Source organism: Psammomys obesus, unplaced genomic scaffold (assembly GCF_907164565.1).
Source record: "Psammomys obesus unplaced genomic scaffold, mPsaObe1.curated_primary_1811, whole genome shotgun sequence".
Taxonomy (NCBI): domain Eukaryota; kingdom Metazoa; phylum Chordata; class Mammalia; order Rodentia; family Muridae; genus Psammomys; species Psammomys obesus.
In genome coordinates, this window is record NW_026587382.1 from 696,917 (window position 1) to 712,015 (window position 15,099).

Genomic DNA, 15,099 nt, shown 5'->3' on the forward strand with positions numbered 1-15,099 from the left:
TCTCCTTGGAGCTTTTTGTGACAGACAGCCTCTGGCCCTGGTACTTCTGGATAGTATAAGGCCTGGGTTCCAGTTCTCTGTAGAACACCAAACATTTTCTTTCGTTCATGGGTTTTGTAGACTCCATCCATCATTCTGCTGTGTTGTCTTCTAACCCATCACCAACCAGTGCATCTCAGGGGCTTAAGGTCGAGTCCAGCAACAGGCCCATCAGCTTGCCAACTCCCCAGAATCCCCCCAAGGAGGCCAGCCAGGCCCATCCAGGTATGCAATGGCCAGTGGGGCAGTAGCTTCATCTCTCTCTCTCTCAGCTGCCTGCTTGGTTTTCTTTCAGGGATAAGGGTGGAAACTGCTAGAAGCCTAAATCCATCGCACCTGAGACAAATCAGGAGGCCACTCTCACTCACCATCTATGTCTTATTTTGAAATATTAGAAAGTAAGCAATTATCTGTAGTAAGCTTTGATCTATGAACCAGTTTTGACCAATAGCTGGCTACTCCTTTTTAAATAAGCCCCTGGGAACAGAGGCCAGCATTTTTATAGGATCATAATAGAAAAAAAAAAAAAACCTGACATCTATTAATCCCATAAATATTACCTACTTAACTGGTCCAATGCCCTTTTTCATAAGTGATGCAGCTAACTTCAGAGCTAAACACTGCTTATTTTGTATGCCATCAGTGAACTTAAGAATGATGCATACCTTTCAGACAATGAAAGGGGAACATTCATCTTCATATCTCGGCATAGTTGTCAGAGGTTCCATTGATCACTCACAGTTCTGCTTCAAAGACAATATAGAAGGGATATCCCACTTCCTGCCGTCTTCTATGCCTGACTACCTTCACTTAGTGTGGGATTAGGTCTGACTCCCAGACAGCCCAGTCTCGCTCTCTGCCACCTTCACCCCTCCCAAGGGCAATTTAACCACAGTCTTAAGGAAGAGCAGTATGCGTCCTTTCTCTATCTGTGCCCAGGCTCTGTGGTTCTGGGTGTGAGGGAGCAGCAGCCGGACCAGGAGATCATGAAGGACAGTGTGTTCACCCAGAGCATAGATAACCTGCTTTCAGCTCAGAGCCTAAGCTCATGCCTTCCTAAAAGATGCCTGGGCTGTCTCTAGGCAGTTTGGGTGTGCGGTATCACTCCGATGCAGCATCAGCACCACGGGACCAAAGATGCAGTCATGTCTTCTATACAAGTCTATCTCAGGAGAGTCTCGATTTCTGCCTTGCTCCCCACTGGAAAAATAAACAGATGTTCACAGTGTTTCTAAAGATTTGGCTGCACATGGATCACTGAGGGAAAAGATTCTTCCTTTAAATTAAACTTCTGGGTCCTCCTCCCAGAGTTCACTGTTCTTTTACTGCTCTGCACCACCACAGGTTGGTGTGTACAGAAGGGTCAGTGGCACACACCTTTAGCACAGCGCTTATGAACATCATGATGACTGGAGGCAAGTCTGTACTGCAGAGGAAGATCTTGTCACAGGAAGGAGGGGGTGAAACCTTTTAGGAAGAAGAAGACTAGAAAAGGGAAGGAGAAAAAACAAGACAGCACCCTCCTGGGAGAATATAATCAAGGTATATTACACACATGTACAGACATGTCGCAATGAAGCCCATTCCTCTGCTCAGTTAATATAAAATAATACATATCTTAAGTAGTTTTATCAGGCAGGCTTGCCAGCCACTACCTCAGCCACACTCCCATGGCTGTTTCTCATCTTACGAATGAACACACTGCTTTGGATTTCTAGCATTTGTTCCCACCAGACTCCCACACTATGCCTACTAAGAAAGCCTGGTCTAGTCTGCTGTCCTCAGTATGAGCCTGATGCAGTCCAAAAAAAGAGTTCTGGATGGATAGTCTTTTTCCCAGAGAGAAGGGCTGGTATACTCGAGGACGAGCACTCCGGGGGCCTTTGGGGAATTGCTTTGCACAGCCATCCTGAAGTACAGCAGAAATCAGTCATGCCGTCTTGCCTCTGCAGTCAGTTGCCTCCATGTTGAGGAGAGGATGTAGATGCAGGTGAGCCTGGCAAAGGGATAGGGCAGAGAGACCTGCCAGACTGCTTCTTAGGAATAGCACTTGGCCTCGTTGGCTTAGCCTGTGTCACAGCAAGTCCTGGCCACACGACAGGCCCACGGCTGACGAGGGAATGGTCTACCTTCTCTGTTTTTCTCTTCCTCTCTTTCTCTCTAATGATGTCTCCTTTCTCCCTCACTCTTTATTTCTAGGCTTTCATTTTAACTCCATACCCAGGCTGGCTAGCCTTTCCCAGGCACCGATGCACTCAACTCCACCCAGCTTCGTGCCTTTCAGCCCCTCTGGCCCTCCCCTTCTTGGTGGCTGTGAGACACCGGTGGTGTCCCTGGCTGAGGCTCAGCAAGAGCTGCAGATGCTGCAGAAGCAGCTGGGAGAAAGTGAGCACTGTTGCTGCCTTGGTGTGCTTACGCTTGGCAGCCCACGCGCTGTGTGGCTCTGCATGGCTTTGGCTTGCTAGTGGCGAAGGGGAAAACTAGGCACGCATCCCAGGTGGCAGACGGAGGGAAAGCTCGCTTGCTTCTTGTCTGAACCGCACCTGCCGTTGTCTCCACGGTGTGCCCCATCAGCTACAGGAGGTATTCGGATTCAGCCCCACAGACTGCTAAAAGACTCAGGCGCAGTGTAGTGCATCAGTGTGCATCCCTGGCAGTCTAGGCAAGGCTTATTCTACCGCAAAACAGGAAACAGCACATGTAGACGGACGGAACCGTAACCTCAGGCTGTGACAACGCCTGTGAGTTCTGCCCTCCGACCCCACGGGTAGTTAATTGTATGTGGCTGCACAGTTCACAGAAAAGGATCTGCACTGGATGCCTCACCGTAAGATTTCACGACGTGATCACGCCAGGTATAGAACGGAAGAATTACTTTGTAGTGGTGACTTTCAAGACAACTAGAAAGGGTTTGAGACTTATACTGAAGTCACATCCTGTGCCTGTAACAGGGCTTGAGTGAGCGAGTAAATACTCCAGTATTTACTGGATAATACCTGGGATATTTACTGACCACAGAGCACAGTCAAGAGTTGATATCTGTAAACCCTCTGATGGCATTTGGATCAGCTTTGGTTTTGTTTTTTGTTTGTTTGTTTGTTTGTTTTGTTTTGTTTTCCATCAACCCTGAAAACAGGTAGTTTGTTGAGAGTGCACCCAGCTGGATTACAGAAGCCACTGGACCATAACAAGTTTTCAGGGGACTTTTCCAGTTCTGTAGGCCATGAGATAGAAGGGAATAAGTCTTCTGTTATCAGATTCCTCCAGATCAGTGTAGGGCTTGCCTAGCATGACTGTCTTGCCTGAGCCTCACAAGAGTCCTGTGTGGTGCATGGAGTTAGAGCGACCAGCTACGATTGAAGGTAACTGCCATCTGAGAGAGATGGGCTTGGAGCCTGCCTTTTGCTCCTGATGTATGGTTTTCCTCATAGCTTTGTTGCGGGGTGGTTTAGACGCCCTGCCGCTTAGGCTGTGGGCTCAGCCCAATGGAAACAGTCTGATGATCCTTTACAGCTGTGTTCTCTTTCCCTCTAGAGGCCAGCAGATGGGCTAGTACTTATGACCTAACACTGTCCTGTTAGCAGTTCTGACAGCAACAAGTATGCCCCATGTCAAGACGGCATGAACATTCTTTGGTTTCTATTTCCTCCTTTCTTTTTTCCTGTACCATTTTACGGTTGTCAACATCTCTTTGTGAAAAGGAAAAAAACAGAAGGAGAACCCTGTGCATAAAATGGGTCTTTTGTGGGTTGGAGTCACACAGTCTCAGGCTCTTGATGTTGGCTGAGATGGTCCCAGCCTTTGTAAAGAATCTTGTAGTTCTTCCTTTTCCCATCTGCAGGGGGTCCTCTCCAATGGACCATCAGTCAGGGCTCACTGTTTATTGTGAATCACTTTCCAGGTACACACTGGCACATGGCAGCTCCCTAGGTGTGTGGGGCTAAGAACTCCTGGAATGGTGTCTTTGCATGGTTCAGGGCATGGGCTCTGGGTGTGCAACCAGAGGAAACTGGGTCACAAAAATACCCATCACTGTCACCAATAGACTTAAAACCTCCCATGACTCTTGCCTTGTTTGGGAGTAAGTTAGCATCAGGCCTAGAGGAGTAGGAAATCATGTCTTTGTGAAGTCCCTACTAAAAAGTATGAATGTTTAAATTCCTAGTCTCTTCCTCTTTAATCCTAATGAGTGGCTTGCATAACCGAGGAAGGAAAAACCTACAACAATACTCCTCGAAGTCTGCCGCCTGTTCAAATCTCCTGGGTTGACTTTCTTAAATGCCCAGTGCTCAATATGTATCTCAGAACTATCTGTGGTTGCCCCGGTGTGTGTGTGTGTGTGTTACATTTCCTCAGGTGGTTCTAACAGACAGCCCAATTTGAGAACTAGTTCTAACTGGGGACTAAAAATTGGTCAGTGGCAGTTGTAGGTGTGCTAATGCTTGCCCAGAGTCTGAATTGCTTGGAGGAAATGATGGACTCTTTCCTGTTTGCCTGTCTGTCCTGCCTGTGCTGATAAATGTTTGAAAGAAATCAGCCTTCCACACTGTCTGAACTATGGACCTGTGCACCGCCTCTCCCCACTTTTTTTTTTTCCTATTCTTGTCATTAAAAAATAAAAGTGGTAATCTAAATTCTTTGTGGGGACCCTCCTTTCAGACACTCCTTAGATGGGTCAGAAGCAGGCTATCTAGGACATCACCTGGGCTCTTGCCTCTGCTTAAGGGGCTCAAGGAGGGGCCAACAGTTTCATAGGGTCTTTGAGAGCATCACCCTAGGAATATGTTTAGTGTTCCTTTAAGGCAGTGGTCCTCAACCTAATACATGTTGTGGTGATCCCCAACTATGAAACTATTTTGTTGCTACTTCATAACTGTAACTTTGCTCCTGTTATGAATCGTAATGTAATTATCTGATATGTAAGATATATGTTATGCAACTCCCGTGAAAGGGTCATTCTTCCCCCAAGGGAAGGGATCCAGAGCACAACTTCTCCTATACAAGGCTTCCCCAGCCTGAGCAAGAGTTCTTCCATCTGGAGGAGTCCAGCCGGATTTCATACACACTGTCTCCCCAGTGGATGCATGGAAAGACTGACTGGTCAGATTTAGGGGGCAGCAAGCACAGGCAAACTGATACTCCTATTTGTGGGTGTGCCCAGTCAGGCAGCCTGTCACATTCTCTAGCCCTACCTTTGGGCTGACTCCTACTTCCAGAACTTTCCTGGACTCTGCCAGGAGGAAGAAGTATAGGAGCCGGTAGTGGAGCTCCAGGGCTTTTCCTTTGCATGTACAGGCAGGTGCCTTTCCAGTCCTTCATTATCCTCTGTCTCTGGGTGTCTCATGCTCGGAAATGCAGAGGGTGGAAGTCAGGCTTGGGGTCTTGAGTCTTCATCTAGCTGATATCCCACAATGAACTGGTCCCGTCCTGACCTGCCCCACGTCCCTCGCTCGTCTCCATTCTCTGCGGCCTCCATGGCCCTCCTGGTTCTTGGTTTCTGATGCCATTTGTTTCTCGCTGTGTTTCTTTCTGCCCAGGTGTTAGCATTGCTCCTCCGGCGTCCACATCCACGCTGCTGAGCAACCATCCAGAAGCCAGCTCTTCCCACTACCTCAGCCCTGCTAAGCCCCACTCTCCCACAAGGGGCTCCATGGAGCTGGGCCGAATGCTGGAGCCTGGGTACCTGGGTAGCGGTGGCCAGTGGGACATGAGACCGCAGAAGGGAAGCGTCTCTGGGGACCTCTCCTTGGGCTCCTCATTGTACCAGCTTAATTCCAAGCCCACGGGTAAGGCGCAGAGCTGGGACTTTCTCTCTTCAGTCGGGAAATATAGAGAAAGGGTACAGATTCTCTACCCCTCAGATATGCCCTATGTACAAAAGCTGGTCATACCAAGTGGAGGGGTCTAACCAAGGAGGCAAACAGCAGGACGTAGTTCAGTTCCAACAGTAAGAAACTCCAGGAGACAGAGATGGTCCACTCATAACCTGAGCATGCTTCCTTTGCGGGGTTCTTCAGGGTCCTAGATCCATGCTGGGATTTCCTTCTTCTGACTGCCTAAAAGTGGCATAGAAAGCACTGAATTGCCAGCCCCAATCCATGCTGAGTAGGTTGAAGGCATGTGGTTTTTACGCTAGGCCTTCTCAAGGTCAGAAAGGATAGATTTTGCTAAAAATGAGCAAAAAACCTTTAAGACATTTATCAGAAAGAATAAGGAGATTGAAAGAAAGGCAGCAAGGCCTTCCCAGTTGCCCCCAAAACCACACCCAAGAAGTAGACACTCCTTGCCAGATGACAGTTGGACAGCTCAGTTAGAGCTGTCAGTTATTTCCTAAGTGATAACAGAGCTTCCTTTCCCCATGGATGGAGGCCCATGGGCTTTCCTTGGCAAGGGGCCACCCTGTGGATACAGCGCTCCCTTCCCGTTAAGTGAAGCTGCCTATATGAAAGAACACAGTGGGCAGAAGAAGGTGACAGCAGGGTCAGGCTAAATGTCCACTGGCAGAGCTCACCCCACCCTAGTAACCAGTGTTCTCTCCTGCTTCTGCTCTGTCCTGGGATGGCTGCAGGGGCTGACCTGTTGGAAGAGCATTTAGGAGAGATCCGGAACCTGCGCCAGCGCCTGGAGGAATCCATATGTGTCAATGACCGGCTTCGGGAGCAGCTGCAGCACAGGCTCAGCTCCACCACCCGGGAAAGCGGTAGGTCCCAGCGAGGCCCAGGCTCTGTCCCGACTGAAGGGAAAGCCCCAGTCTGATAGTCTTTACTTCACTTAATTGTCACGGTCAATCAAGTAGGGGTAGGGGCAGCTTTACAGATTTGTTTGTTTGTTTGTTTTTCTGAGACAGGGTTTCTCTGTGTAGCCTTGGCTGTCCTGGACTCACTTTCTAGACCAGGCTGGTCTCAAACTCACAGAGATCCATCTGCCTCTGACTCCCTGAGTGCTGAGATCACAGGCATGCACCACCGCTAACTTTACAGATTTTATGTGAGCTCAGAGAATGAGTTTCCTCAGGCAAAGCTCTGGCCTCTTGTCCTTAAAGCTGGTTCTCTGTGTCTTTATGACTGGTCAGCAGTAGAGCCCCAACTATGAAGACACCCCCCCAACACACACACTTTCCACCTCACTAGAGAGGCCATTAGTCCCCGCCTCTGCCACCCACCCAAGAGGTTGCCATTTGGATGTCACTCTTCGTACAAGCAACCGCTCCTTCCGTGCAGCAGCCCCAGCCAGTTAGGGAGGGAAAGCTTCCCACAGAACTGTAGCGGCTGCACGTGCGAGGTGCCCATGAAGACTTCATGCTCTGGAAACAGACACATACTCCCCAGCACCCAGCAGTTATGCTCAAGTTAACCGTAGGCCTGGAGGGCCCGAGATGTCTGTTGGGTCGGGACGGCAGATCTTTGAGGGACTGGGAAAGCACCTGTTACACGACATGTGTGTGTTCTCTGGGACAGGCTCCACCTCTCACTTCCACAGTCAGGGCCTGGACTCCATGCCTCAGCTCTACAGTGAAAACAGAGCGCTGAGGGAAGAAAACCAAAGCCTGCAGGCGCAGCTCAGTCTCGCTGCCAAAGGTGGGTCATGCAAAAGCAGACAACGGTTCCTTCTAGTTTCTGCCCTGGTCATCACAATCACCAGTTGGAAAAGCAGAGAGAAGGCTGATGTAACAGCTGCCCAAATTTACCAATCCAAGATTTATACTGCCAATCTGCCTACAGAGGCTACTTAGGGCAATGCCCTAAGACAGTGGTTCTCAACTTGTGGGTCGCAACCCCTTTGGGGGTTGAAAACCATTACGAAACACAGATATTTACATTATGATTTACAAAAGTAGCAAAATTACAGTTATGAAGTAACAATGAAAATTTTATGTTGGGGGTCACCACAACACAAGGAACTGTATTAAAGGGTCACGGCATTAGGAAGGCTGAGAACCACTGGCCTAAGAAATTCCCAACCCTGGCCCTCAGGCTCCTAGGCTCTGAGACTGAATGACCCTAGGAACCCTATCCCACATCCAAGAGCAGTGCCTGTCTACCCAGCTGTCACATCAGTTTGCAATCTTCCCCCTTCCACTTGCTCACAGCTGATGGGGACCCACAAAACAGGAAGCACGTGTGTCTGTATTCTCTCCTCCATCTCCAGGCTGGTACAGCTGACAGCTGTCTGGGTCCTGCTCTGACATTCTGCAACCTTCTTGCTACATTCACCACTCAGGATGCTCTCTGGTAGTCCTCCCAGGCTCTGTGTCCTCTAGAACTTTTCCAACCCTACTTAACAGTCATCTATAAGCGGGCCCAGTTTCACATGTGGCCTGGGAGGCAAATTACTTCAGTATTAATTGACTTGATTAAGTCAATATATAGCTAGTAACAAATTATTTTTATTTACAAATATTTATTGAACAGCCATTAAAAAGCTAAGAGCAACATATGAAAGGATTAAGTCCAGAATGAAGGAATCCTTGTGGAGGCAAAAGACAAGAAGAGATATTTCTAAGGTAGCAGCTCCAATACAAGAAGACATGTGAGGCAAGGCCCCTGCTGGAAGATAACTATGGCTGGCGGATGAGGGGGAAGGCAGAGAGATTATTCTACCGATGCATGCTGGGAGAGAGTAGGATGGCCTTACCGGAAAAGAGTAAATAGCAAGAGATCCAAATGAGCACAACTGTACCTGAGAACTAGTCTTATATGTAGATTATCTTCGAGAGGTTTTGATCAGAGAGCTATCCCATGGCCAGAAAACGTCAAATATCCTAATTTTCAAAATGATGAAAAGATTATAGCCTAAAAACCATCAACGAGAAATCAGTGCTGGCCTTTGATGAGATGGAAGGCGGACAGACAGTTCAGCAGCTGTGTGTGAGGATCTAGATGAGGCTGAGCTTCAGGAACCGCGCACACACCAGTATTTAGGGCCCCGCCCTCACGTGTGTTTGGGTTTGTCTTTCTAATGAGCTTTGGGCCTGGAGTAAAAACCCCTGTGTGCTGCTCAGTAGGACACTCCCAGGAAACGGACCGCCTGCGGGAGGCTCTGCTCTCCTCTGGATCTCAGCTTCAAGAGCTGGAGAAGGAGCTGGAGCAGCAAAAGGCTGAGCGGCAGCAGCTTCTAGAAGACTTGCAGGGGAAGCAGGAAGAGATCTTGCATTTCCGGGAGGAGAGGCTAGCCCTCCAGGAAAACGACTCCAGGTAGGCAGGCCTTGATAAGGGGTGGCCACGCTTTCAGTCCAGAAGGAATACTGACAAAACAGTATTTAGAAACACTCAGTTTCTCCATCACTATTCCCGCTCCACTGGTCACTTAGAGCAAAAGGAAGACTCTATTTTGGGCAAAAAGAATAGGTTTTTGTTCCAGGAAGAAGAGAGATGAAATCCTGTTACAAAGTTTCGTATCTCTCAGACGCTGGCAGGAGAGCATTGCGCGCTTCCCATTAGCTGCACGACATCACTTTCTCCATAAACCGAGAGGTGCTGTGCTAGTGGAGGCCCTGCTTCTGCCCGTCAGCATGGAGACTGCTAAGACGGCCTTGTAATGTGTTTGCCCTGCTGCCAGAGAAGGGAGCTAACTAAGCTAGCCCACCCAGCCCACCAGAGTCCCTGAGGCAAAGGCTGGCTCCCAGCTTGCTTCCCCGCGCGCACGAACGTGGCTCAGTGAACCCGTGCCTCTCCTTGGCAGGCTGCAGCACAAGCTAGCCCTCCTGCAACAGCAGTGCGAAGAAAAGCAGCAGCTCTCCCTGTCCCTGCAGTCCGAGCTCCAGATCTACGAATCGCTCTGTGGAAATCCCAAAAAGTGCCTGAAAGGTATGAGAGCCCCCTCCCCCTTCTCAAGAAAAGCCCGAGGGTGAGGCACTGTTGATATGAGCAGACGGAGCCTTGGGCACCCTTACAGATGGACTGCAAGGGGGCACACTTCACTCATTTAATAATAATTTAAAAAAATAGAAATTTAGGGCAAGATGATAGATAGCACGCTTTTGTTTATGTGAAGAAATTCCCTCGGGCTGTCACCATCTGAAAAGATTTTAAATGTGCCCAAGGATAGACCAGGGCAGCCCATGCTATCCTCATCTACCCTCCTACCTTCCCCACGAGGAGAAACTGCCTCAAAACCAAAAGAAAAAAGTGCCTAGTGAAATACTGCTAATAAGTCTTATATTTCAAGCCTAGGTTTAAACAGTAGGTACTTTATCGAAAGGTTTTTCCATCTGCTGAAATAAGAATCTAGTATTTGAGAATCTTAATACATTTCCCTACTCAAATGGAGAAAGGCACAATGAGTTACATTATGTTAGTGAGTCACAGCGGGTCGTAACTCACTGAAATCAAGTAACGTGGTCAGAAAAGACTAAAAATAAAAATGCAAGCTGACCAAAAGTGTCGGTGGTAGAGGTATAGAACGGGGAGCCCCAGCTCTGGTGAGTCGGGAGAAGCATTTTTACACAGGGAAATTGTAGGGCAGAAGTTGCTGAAAGCTCCAGTGAGCCTGCGACCATGGCGGTATATAGACGCAATGCCCGTGTGGTGAGACCTCAGCTTCTACGCAGCTAGTCTGTGGGGCTCGCTCTTCCGAGATGTACGTGGCACGAGACAGAGCGTAATGAAGGCAGAGGCCACAGTGGTCTTCCAGCAGAAATCCTGAACCGACTGAAGTAACTGAACAACTTTAGGCTTTTAAAAAATGATCACTTGGAGATAAGTCTTACCTTGAACTCTCAGGTACAGACCTGAGAGTTCTGGTCTGTGTTGTCCCCTCCAAAGGGCGGAAGGGGTTAGTGGCAGAGGGCAACAGTGAATTAACTTTTCTTTCTTTGTTTGTTCGTTCCTTCCTTCTTTCCTTCCTCTCTTTCTTTCTTTCCTTTCTCTTTCTTTCTCTCTCTCTTTCTTCCTTTCTTTTTCTCTCTTTCCTTTGTTTTTTTGAGATAGGGTTTCTCTGTGTAGCTTGGCTGTCCTGGACTCACTTTGTAGCCCAGGCTGGCCTCCAGCTCACAGAGGATCCACCTGCCTCTCCCTCCCCGAGTGCTGGGATCACAGGTGTGTGCCGCTGCACTCAGCTAAAAGTGGATTTCTTACAGCTGGATCTAGCTGCTTAGTTTGCTGAAGAGACATGGAAGTAGAACTTGAAGTATAAGGATCTTCGCAGGCAGTGAGGAAAATGGCTGAGTCCTGATCTGTGGTGCTCCTGCGGGAGTCTCCTGTGGGAGCTCCTTTAGCTGCTGGCACATAGAAAGCCTAAAAATCAAGACCAGAGTTTACCTTCAAGGAAGATAGCTCCATGTTGCAAACACAATTTTAAGATGCTAAGTCTGGTGGGACATGCTATATTTAGGAGACCTTCAATCTGGGAACAGTCTGGGATGAATTTAGGGATTTTTCTAGATTAAGAGGTGAGGTGCTCCTGGGGAGATATAGGATAGCAGTAGGAGAGAGATGCTCAGAAGGCCCGAACAGAGAACCACAGCAGCAAAGGAAAGGAAAGTAAAATCCCAAACTAATTCTGCCTTTCAAAACATAAGCAGCTCTCAGGTTTTGAAAGAAGTGTTGAATTCTAGACGGTTTATTAGCTCTCTTTATCCTTGGATGTAGAAATACATGTGTTAAGTGGAGATGAGCACTTGAAAATTCACTTGGGGACCATGAGCCCAGCCTAAGGTCTGTGGCTTCTTCTATTGTCAGGAGCCACTGGGTTCCCACTTTTCCTCTCTGAGTACGGAATTCATCAAGTCTTCTTCCTCAGACTTCACTCTTTCCTAGCTCAGTGCTGACCTGCTTTCTAGCCTGTAGGACAAAGTTTAACATGGAGACAAGACAGTAGGCTTACTCTCACCTGCCAGTCCAAATGCCCTAAGGGCAAGCTTGACTAATATGATCCTCAGAGAAATCCCAGGCTAGTTATACACAACCTTGCTGTGCTCTGGGTGCTGAATGAGAAAGGTTGTGTCTCACAGATGTGCGGCCACGCCCCTGGCCCTCCAGTGGTACCCTCGGCAGAAAGGAACATCACAGAGCGAAATTTGACTATTACATGGAAATACATGGATGCTCCTAGGTCCCTCCTCTTTCTTCTTTCAGATTTCGGCCTAGATTCCTGTCACCACGTCCCCAGTGAGCTAAGCTACTTGGTGGCAGAGATCCGAGCTCTGAGAGGGCAGTTGGAACAGAGCATTCAGGTGAACAATTGCCTGCGGCTGCAGCTGGAACAGCAGTTGGACCGTGGTGCGGGCAAAGCCAATCTCAGCCCCTCCTCTGTTAGCCAGAACTTCTCAGCCAACACGGAGCCTACAGACATGCAGCCACTCTCCCAAGGTAGGGAAGAAGAGGGAAGCAGGGGTCTTCTGCCAGTGGGATGTCTGTGGTACAGGGGAAAGTCATGCTGAAACTTCTCTGTCAGGTCAGGCAGGAACTGGGGATGCTTCTACAGGGTTGTCTGCTTTGGGCAAAGCATTTAAATGCTTAAGTGTTTAACTCTTGGTTTACTCTATTTGAAAACTGGACTGATCAAACAAACAAGCCATATAGCCTGCATAGTTATCTGTAGCATTAAACAAAATAACTGCCAAGGACTTGGTAGACTAAAGATTGATTCCTCATATCTATGAAGTGCTTTAGAACTTACCAGGTGTTCTCAAATACACTACTTCATCGAAACAGGGCATTTTTTCCCCCACCTCTATATTTCCCATGAGAAAAATGAGTCCCAAAACACTTACTGGACAGGCAAGGGTTACTAAGGCTGGGAATCAGGGTCAGGACTGGACGACAGCTTTGCTGCGGTTACTAGCAGCTGAGATAATGAGCGGCCTGCTGAACTGAAGCCTTTGGGAACCCATCCATCCTTTTGTAAACTTTTTTTTTTTCAGTGCTGGGTCAAGTGTTCTCCTCCTGAGCCTTTCCCCCTGCCGCCACTCAGCATTTAAACATCCATACTACGTATATCTATGTGTATTTGTATTTTACTTCAAGCCACCCTACCAAACACTACATGGCAAATTAGATCCAAAATTGGGCTGATAAGATACCTATCAATCTTTTTTCAGCTAGAAATGCCCTCCTCTTGAAACGTACCCTCGAAGAGCACACACTAAGTGCTTTGCTGTCTCTCTGCGCTGTGGCCTGTGAGCGCTGGTTACCTGAGGTTGACCTTGCCTGAGCACGTGCCACGTGGCCCAGTGAGCAGCGTGTTGGCGGACCTGACATGGTGGCTGTTTTGTTCCCTAGATTCAGCTGCTTCTGCCCCTGTCCGGGATGTTGGCTTGAGTTCTCCAGCCGTGGTCCTCCCCAGCCCTCCTGGCTCAGACCCTGCCATCATCACCGGGACGGATGGTAAATACAGCGAGGAAAGGCCTCGGATGGTGGTTGGGCATTGATTGATGCAAACCACCTCTGGCTGGCTCTCCTGACGTGTAGTATCCATGTCTCCAGATCTTTCTCAGTCTCGTGCCCATGTATGGCCCTCTGCCTTTTTTGTTGTCCTTCTGTACTTTTCCCTGCTGCTCTGTCACTGCTCTGCTCTTGAGGGAGGCATCTCTGCATTCAGATGATTTACTTCTGGGCCATCCTTTATGCAAAGCTCACTCGTTAATAGAACTTACCCTGAATGTTTCACCCGTTGAAAGATGCCGTAACATCTCTTTCTTTTTGCTGTGATGGTTCCCGAGAAAAGCAAAGTGAGAAAGGTGTTTCTGGCTCACAGGGGCAGGCTACACTCCATCACAGCAGGGGAGTCATAGGAACTTAGGGGACCAGTGAGATGGCATCAGGATCGGAGAGCACATGAGTGCTCCTTCCCCACTTTATCTGGTTCAGGACGCCCTGTCTCAGGAATGGCCCTGCCCACAGTTAAAATGTAACTTCCCACATGGCTTAATGCCATCAAAATGGTCCACCACAGGCATGCGCAGAGGCCCACATCCCAGGCAATTCTAATTTCTGTCTGGTGGCAACTAACACTACCACAACACAGTAAAATGTGTCTATCAAAATGACATAAGAATTGTAAATGTGTTGAACATTGAATGCTCTGTGGGCTGAAGCAAGTTTGTTTTTTGTTTGTTTTTTTGTTTTTACTGTATTTTAATTGGGTTCTTTATGCCTCTTCCTCCCTTCCAACTCTCCCCACCCCCAACACTAGGAGAGAAAAAATGTTTGTGGGGAGAAAGGGCATAGTTCTCTTAGCTACTTCTGCTGGTTAGGGCTGTTGGGTTCTTTGGGGGCAAGTCCAACCTTCATTTCAGGATACCTCCGACTTCTTGTCAAACCACATCAACAGAACGAGGAGCTTCAGCCGCCTTCTTTCTCAGAGCCCCGCCCCCCCCCACTATATACACCCTCTCTCTCCTGGTTCTGGCATTTATTCCCCCTCCAGACTCCCCAGAATCAAACTATCTGCAGCCAGCAAATGTCACTCCCTTCTGAGAGCCCACATGAGGCAAACAGTCTGCTGCTATGGATGATCTAAAGCAGAAACATGCTTACATAGCATAACTGAGCTTTTAAAGACACCAGACCTTCCACTGCAGTGGGCTCTACCATCCTGTATTTTTGAAGGCTGGCTTGCTTCTTGTCTCTATCGCTGTCCCTTTGGAGAAGAGCGAACTGAAGTTGTGATTATATATAATAATGGATCCTACTTTTGTCTCTTTGTCAGAGCTCGGTTCAGATGATTCTCCAGGGATGAAGAACCCCCACAAGCTGGAGGGCGATGCTACAGATGGCTTCTTTGCCAGCAAGCACGGCCGACATGTCATCGGCCACATGGATGACTACCGTGCTCTACAACAGCAGCTTGGGGAAGGGAAGCTGCTGGTCCAAAAGATACTGTCTCTCATCAAGCCAACGTGCAGCATCTCTGGACTTGAAGCTCGGGGCACAGAGGTAACGACACCTGAAGATTTTGGGTACCCGTGATTCTACCTTCTTTGCACAGCCCTTATGTCTCTATTTTCCATCTCCCAGCAGCTGCGGAAGTGGCTTATGCTTATTCCAGCCAGAGCCTTTCTTTTCTGTCTCCCATTTTCATCCTGCTGTAGATCAGGCTGACTTGATATTGTGACTGAGA

General features: G+C 48.4%; 1 protein-coding gene across 15 annotated transcripts in view; it reads left to right on the plus strand.

The window, feature by feature from the left end:
* Positions 1-15,099, plus strand: part of LOC129673853 (myomegalin-like) — a 186,673-nt gene that overhangs the window by 166,105 nt on the left and 5,469 nt on the right. For 4 of the 15 annotated variants that reach the window (XM_055603690.1, XM_055603695.1, XM_055603700.1 and 1 more), the window contains 10 exons: positions 121-264; positions 2,239-2,424; positions 5,577-5,825; positions 6,608-6,739; positions 7,497-7,616; positions 9,041-9,233; positions 9,721-9,845; positions 12,114-12,347; positions 13,260-13,364; positions 14,689-14,915. In XM_055603690.1, the coding sequence (XP_055459665.1) occupies positions 121-264; positions 2,239-2,424; positions 5,577-5,825; positions 6,608-6,739; positions 7,497-7,616; positions 9,041-9,233; positions 9,721-9,845; positions 12,114-12,347; positions 13,260-13,364; positions 14,689-14,915 (1,715 nt within the window). The remainder of the gene's footprint in view (positions 1-120; positions 265-2,238; positions 2,425-5,576; positions 5,826-6,607; positions 6,740-7,496; positions 7,617-9,040; positions 9,234-9,720; positions 9,846-12,113; positions 12,348-13,259; positions 13,365-14,688; positions 14,916-15,099) is intronic. The other 11 variants (XM_055603703.1, XM_055603691.1, XM_055603688.1 and 8 more) reach the window with 7 other exon arrangements.